This window comes from Nanorana parkeri, unplaced genomic scaffold (genome assembly GCF_000935625.1).
Source record: "Nanorana parkeri isolate BGI_ZX_2015 unplaced genomic scaffold, ASM93562v1 scaffold344, whole genome shotgun sequence".
Classification (NCBI taxonomy): domain Eukaryota; kingdom Metazoa; phylum Chordata; class Amphibia; order Anura; family Dicroglossidae; genus Nanorana; species Nanorana parkeri.
This window is the reverse complement of record NW_017306612.1, coordinates 963095-969913: the sequence shown is the minus strand read 5'-3', so window position 1 is coordinate 969913 and position 6819 is coordinate 963095. Positions and strand designations below refer to the sequence as shown.

The 6819-nt window shown below is 46.7% G+C and overlaps 1 protein-coding gene across 6 annotated transcripts in view; it reads right to left on the bottom strand.

The window, feature by feature from the left end:
- The window catches only part of RPS6KA5 (ribosomal protein S6 kinase A5), a 46006-nt gene that overhangs the window by 18478 nt on the left and 20709 nt on the right, over nt 1–6819 (bottom strand). For 3 of the 6 annotated variants that reach the window (XM_018558502.1, XM_018558503.1, XM_018558504.1), the window contains exons 4-8: nt 5638–5745; nt 4462–4545; nt 3341–3444; nt 1268–1418; nt 692–853 (exon numbers count right to left, since the gene is read on the bottom strand). In XM_018558502.1, the coding sequence (XP_018414004.1) occupies nt 692–853; nt 1268–1418; nt 3341–3444; nt 4462–4545; nt 5638–5745 (609 nt within the window). The remainder of the gene's footprint in view (nt 1–691; nt 854–1267; nt 1419–3340; nt 3445–4461; nt 4546–5637; nt 5746–6819) is intronic. The other 3 variants (XM_018558507.1, XM_018558505.1, XM_018558506.1) reach the window with 3 other exon arrangements.

Sequence of the window (6819 nt, the reverse complement as noted above, 5' to 3'; positions counted from 1 at the left end):
CGTGATCCCGATCACATGATCGTATTTATGGTCACATGGCTTTCTTCCTAAACAAAGCCACATGATCGGGATCACGGTCACATGGCTTACTTCCTAAACAAAGCCACATGATCGGGATCACGGTCACATGGCTTACTTCCTAAACAACGCCACATGATCGGGATCACGGTCACATGGCTTTCTTCCTAAACAAAGCCACATGATCGGGATCACGGTCACATGGCTTACTTCCTAAACAACGCCACATGATCGGGATCACTGTCACATGGCTTACTTCATAAATAAAGCCAAGTAACACAGCAACAGGGTCTCTCATAGCTAGAAGTGCTGTGCGTTTCTATTTTTTTTTTCTTTAAATCTAATTTCAGCAAATGCAAACCGATTCATTTTGGTGCAAAATCAAGCTGGCCAAAATCATCCACTCATTAACTTTGACCATAGGTACAGTGCAATAAAGGGTGGTTGAGGCAATGTCCCACCGTCCCAAACTCAGCCTCCTGAAGTATTGCAGCTCTCTGAGACTTCCTGACACAGAATTCATTTAGAAGAGAACTCAGCTGGGGTGACTCAACCCCAAACCCCCCCCGCAGATAAGTTTAGCAAGCAGAAGGTTAGCACACAGAGGCTGGATATCTACACACACACACGGAGGCGGTATACAAGACCCTGTATGCCAAGCCCCACAAGTTACCTGAAATATTCGGTCAGCGTTCATGGGTAGAGCAGCAGGGGAGTATGTGGGATCCATCTCTGTAAATTCCTCAGCAAAATTCCCTACATCCAGCTCATCCTTAATGACAGGTTTAAATGGCGCGGGTACTTTCTTTGCTGCCAAATCGTCCCAATTAATTGTCTGCAAAAAAAAAAAGAGGAATCATTTTATAGAGGAACATTCATTAAAGGAGAACTATGAGATGAGTGATTTCCACTCACCTCATAGTTGTAGCCGACCTGTGACAGTTAGACCTGTGCCTCTAGATAGGCAGAGCCAGCTGTCACTCACGCAGCTGGGCGGATCCCGGCATAATTGTCGGGATCCGCTTCAGCGTCTCAGTATACCGCGAGCTGTAGCTCCCTATATACTGAGCCTAGGGTGACGGGAGGACGCTAGTTTGTGTCCCCGTTACCCTACGGAGAACTATGGGGAAAAGCCCTAACCCCATAGTTCTCCTTTAAGAACAAACCTACAGTCCCTATCTTGCTCATAACCCGGGGACTGCCTGTAATAGTGAAATAAATTATTTTCGCTCAGTGCTGCAATTCCCACCTTGAAAAACGGATGTTTCTTTATTTCATCGGAGCCGTCCGGTCCACAACCCAAACGCTTTTTGGGGTCTTTCATCAATAACCCCCGGATAAGATCTTTGACAAGTCCACTCATTTCTGGTGGATACGGAGGGTCACTTTTCAATATTCTCCTACATAAGGAAAAACAAATGACAACATTGTATCGCTGGCAGAAATGTGCTTCCAGTGTAATGTTATAACAAAACACACGTTCACAGCTACATTTTAACCTGCTTATATTTTACCTCCTTTGTGGCAAAAAGGCTACAAAAAACTTCCTTAGGGCAATACACCTCAATAAGAGGTATCGAAAAGCATTAAGCACACTTCACGTGGAACTCAATACAATAACAGACAAGGGGAACGCTGCTTCCCGGTCTATGTATAGGTACTCTCACCCTTATGGTGGCACAAGGGGGGCTATTTGAAATAGAGTGCAGGTACCTGTATCTGCTGAACACAGCAACGTTTTCTCCACATTGCTCTGGTATTTTATTCATGATCTGCAGGCCTCAGAGTGGAGCTCGTGGTGTCCACATAAAGTTTCACAGAACTGCCCATGATGGGAGAAGAGGTCAGACGTATGACTGACAGATCACGTGATTGGGCTCTCCTTGTCTGGACGGATTTAATAAAATTAATATGATAGGAGGGGCAGGCAGGGCCCTAGGTAACACAGAGCCTCCACTGAAAGAACTAAAATACAATGACTGAAAGAGGCGGGGCCAGGGACCGTCAGTATGTGGATCAAAAGGCTAGATGATGCTGGACGTTCTCCAGACAGGAAAGGAGGCGGGCTCTATCTGACCTGCTGCAGCTTCTAATGCACATTGCGAGAAGCTCCCAGCGTGCAGTGACATCAGAGGAAGAGGAGGCGGTACAACTGTGCAAGACTGGAGGATGAGGTCAGATAGAAGAATGAAGGGAAGGACGGAGGTCAGATAGAAGACTGAAAGGAAGGACGGAGGTCAGATAGAAGAATGAAGGGAAGGACGGAGGTCAGATAGAAGACTGAAGGGGAGGCCAGAGGTCAGATAGAAGACTGAAGGGGAGGACGGAGGTCAGATAGAAGACTGAAGGGAAGGACAGAGGTCAGATAGAAGACTGAAGGGGAGGACGGAGGTCAGATAGAAGACTGAAGGGAAGGACAGAGGTCAGATAGAAGACTGAAGGGAAGGACGGAGGTCAGATAGAAGACTGAAGGAAAGGACGGAGGTCAGATAGAAGACTGAAGGGAAGGACGGAGGTCAGATAGAAGACTGAAGGGAAGGACGGAGGTCAGATAGAAGACTGAAGGGAAGGACGGAGGTCAGATAGAAGACTGAAGGGAAGGACGGAGGTCAGATAGAAGACTGAAGGGAAGGACGGAGGTCAGATAGAAGACTGAAGGGAAGGACGGAGGTCAGATAGAAGACTGAAGGGAAGGACGGAGGTCAGATAGAAGACTGAAGGGAAGGACGGAGGTCAGATAGAAGACTGAAGGGAAGGACGGAGGTCAGATAGAAGACTGAAGGGAAGGACGGAGGTCAGATAGAAGACTGAAGGGAAGGACGGAGGTCAGATAGAAGACTGAAGGGAAGGACGGAGGTCAGATAGAAGACTGAAGGGAAGGACGGAGGTCAGATAGAAGACTGAAGGGAAGGACGGAGGTCAGATAGAAGACTGAAGGGAAGGACGGAGGTCAGATAGAAGACTGAAGGGAAGGACGGAGGTCAGATAGAAGACTGAAGGGAAGGACGGAGGTCAGATAGAAGACTGAAGGGAAGGACGGAGGTCAGATAGAAGACTGAAGGGAAGGACGGAGGTCAGATAGAAGACTGAAGGGAAGGACGGAGGTCAGATAGAAGAGTGAAGGGAAGGACGGAGGTCAGATAGAAGACTGAAGGGAAGGACGGAGGTCAGATAGAAGACTGAAGGGGAGAACAGAGGTCAGATAGAAGACTGAAGGGGAGGACGGAGGTCAAATAGAAGACTCTACACAGAACAAAGTGATGTTGCCGAGTTTTATATGAACCTGGCAGAAGTCCGTTTTACTTACAGCTCTGTAACTTACTTAGAGATTTCTGCCTGAGAATTCTTTTCCCCATCGACAGTAAAAGGCGATGCTCCGGTCAGCAGCTCATACATCAAAACCCCCAAACTCCACCAATCCACAGCCTGGAAGGAAGCAAAGTGAGAACGTTAAAGCCGCAGGCTAAACGACGACCCAAAGTAGGAGGCTTTCAGCTGGATTTGTAATAACTTTTTAGAACATTATTCTGCTAGTAACACACTTCCTGTCCTAGGGTGACAACGCTCACTTATTGTACTTCATCTATGGAGGAGCAGCGATGTCACACTGGGGCAAACACCTACCCATCCCCTCTTCTCAATAGCAAAGGGGGGATTGGTGGTGTTCTATCGAAAGTTCCAACTTGTCGAGATCTCCGACAACCTGACTTCCGGTTCCCTGACACTTCCTGTCCGAGAGACCCAACATAATGTAAGAGGACTTTCCTGGAACTGAGGGGAAATCGCCCCTTTGGCAGCTAAACAGACCACGTCTCAAAATGTGCTGAAACAGTCACTTGTAGTCTCCATTAGAAGTCTGTGTGACAGAGTGACAACGCATAAGCCCAATGGGCAGATGGAGTGTTGTCACCCTACAACAGGAAGTGCCTGCACAAGGACCTTTGCTGCCAGGATCAACAGGGATTATTTTAAATGAAAGTGTCACAGATAAATATATTGAAAATTACAGTCACATGTTAGACCCCGTTCACACTGAGCGATTTATGGAGCGATTTTTGCAGCGATATCGCTCATATTTCCACGCGATATCGCTCTATGTAGCTTCTCCAATACATTGCAATGGAGCTGTTCACATCTCGTCGCTCAATATCGCTTGTAGCTCGTCGCTGGTAGCTTGTCGCTCCTACATGACCCTTTTTTAGAGCGATTTTGAGCGATATTGCTCCTGATTGCATACAGCCCAATAGGAAAAAGTCGCGACACGTCGCTCAATATCGCTCAAAGTCGCGCGATTTTCATGTCGCTCAGTGTGAATGGGGCCTTAAGGAATATATATGAGATTTCAGTGATTGGGGTTACATCTACACTTTACAGTGCAGGTAAGAGATTCACCACTGCCAACATTGTGGCGTACAGTGGAGGAAGTCATAGAAGAAAGCTTACCTTATCATGCCCGGATTCCCCTCCGCGGACGATCTCTGGCGCCATGTATTCTATAGTCCCACAAAAGGAGTACGTCCTTTCATTCTGAAAGTAAAATAATTGTTTATTTGTTCTAATACAAAAAAGGACAGAAACAAATAACATTCAGTCACAATCTGTGATGGAACACTGTGGTCAAAGAACTGAAGTTAAATTAATGAAAGTGTGCGGGGCCAGGGGTACTTAGGAAGCAGAGGAAAGTGTTAGATAATGCTGGATGTCCTCCAGCCAGGAAATGAGGTGGAGCTCTATGTGACTTGCGGCAGCTTCTGTGCACATTGTGAGAAGCTCCCAGCGTGCAGTGACATCAGAGGAAGAGGGAAGGAGCCGGTACAACTGTGCAAGACTGAAGGGGAGAACGGAAGTCAGATAGGAGACTGAAGGGGAGGACGGAGGTCAGATAGAAGACTGAAGGGGAGGACGGAGGTCAGATAGAAGACTGAAGGGGAGGACGGAGGTCAGATAGAAGACTGAAGGGGAGGACGGAGGTCAGATAGAAGACTGAAGGGGAGGACGGAGGTCAGATAGAAGACTGAAGGGGAGGACGGAGGTCAGATAGAAGACTGAAGGGGAGGACGGAGGTCAGATAGAAGACTGAAGGGGAGGACGGAGGTCAGATAGAAGACTGAAGGGGAGGACGGAGGTCAGATAGAAGACTGAAGGGGAGGACGGAGGTCAGATAGAAGACTGAAGGGGAGGACGGAGGTCAGATAGAAGACTGAAGGGGAGGACGGAGGTCAGATAGAAGACTGAAGGGAAGGCCGGAGTTCAGCTTTAAGCAACTAACCATCTAGATATATATATATGATATCATATTGTAAGAAATACAATAATTAAAACATGCAGAAGCAAAGGTCCAAAAGAAAGCTCTATCTGTCCCCAAAAAATGGTATAAAATTCATTTCAGTACAGCGTTGCGTGACGGAATAAATGTCAGTCAAAGTACCGCAGCGCTGAACACTGAAAAATGGCCTGGCCAGGTAGGGGATCTAAACACCTGGTCTTCAAGCAGTTAAGTAACAAAAAATGGATGTTCAGGTAAACATTACAAATAAAATGTAAATTATACACTCACTGAAAATATACTAAAGCTTCCCTTCAAGACAGCATAGAAGGGCAGACAAACATTTGACGCACCTCATCGGACAGGAACTCCTTGCTGAGCCCAAAGTCTGTTAATACCACATGACCGCTGGAGTCCAAAAGAATGTTCTCAAGTTTTATATCCCGATAAATTATTCCCAGCTGTAACGACAAAGTAACAGTTTTTATTTTTTGTTTCCCTGTCAGCTGATAGCGTTCGCTAGAATGGAGAACAGAAGTGAACATTGGAGGGAGACAGATGGAAGACTCTGCGGTTAGTTAAATATTCAGAAGATAAACAGCAGTAAATTCTACCAGAGACTCCATACCATATACAACCAGTATTAGTCCTGATCTACGAGCCAAGGGAACGCGGTGGAATTAGCCAATAAAAAAGAATTATCCGGCTGTAAACATGCAGAATAGCTGTGGCTTCATGAATACTAAATGCACGAAAGATAAAAAAGGGGTTAAAGCTGCTCCGTGGCTCGCTTAACAAGCATTTAAAAAGTGCTTCCTTGCAAATAAAACCATTAATACTACTTAAGACTCCAGCTGCAGGTCTCTGCTGTCTTCTAGTGCTACCCTGGTTGTAAAATCCTCTGCCAGTGTCAGGCATCAGACACATCAGGAAGTGTGCCGGATGCTGAATAGGTTTAAGGCCCCTTTAACACAGGGCAGATTTTCAGTCAATCGGATGCCCAATGCTAGTCTATCGCATGCCCAATGCTAGTCTATCGCATGCCCAATGCTAGTCTATCGCATGCCCAATGCCAGTCTATCGCATGCCCAATGCTAGTCTATCGGATGCCCAATGCCAGTCTATCAAATCCCCAATGCCAGTCTATTGGATGCCCAATGCTAGTCTATCGGATGCCCAATGCCAGTCTATCAAATCCCCAATGCCAGTCTATTGGATGCCCAATGCTAGTCTATCGGATGCCCAATGCCAGTCTATCGGATGCCCAAAGCTAATCTATCGGATGCCTAATGCTAGTCTATCGGATGCCTAATGCTAGTCTATCGGATGCCCAATGCCAGTCTATAAGATGCCCAATGCCAGTCTATCGGATGCCCAATGCCAGTCTATCGGATGCCCAATGCTAGTCTATCAGATGCCCAATGCCAGTCTATCGGATGCCCAATGCCAGTCTATCGGATGCCCAAAGCTAATCTATCGGATGCCTAATGCTAGTCTATCGGATGCCTAATGCTAGTCTATCGGATGCCCAATGC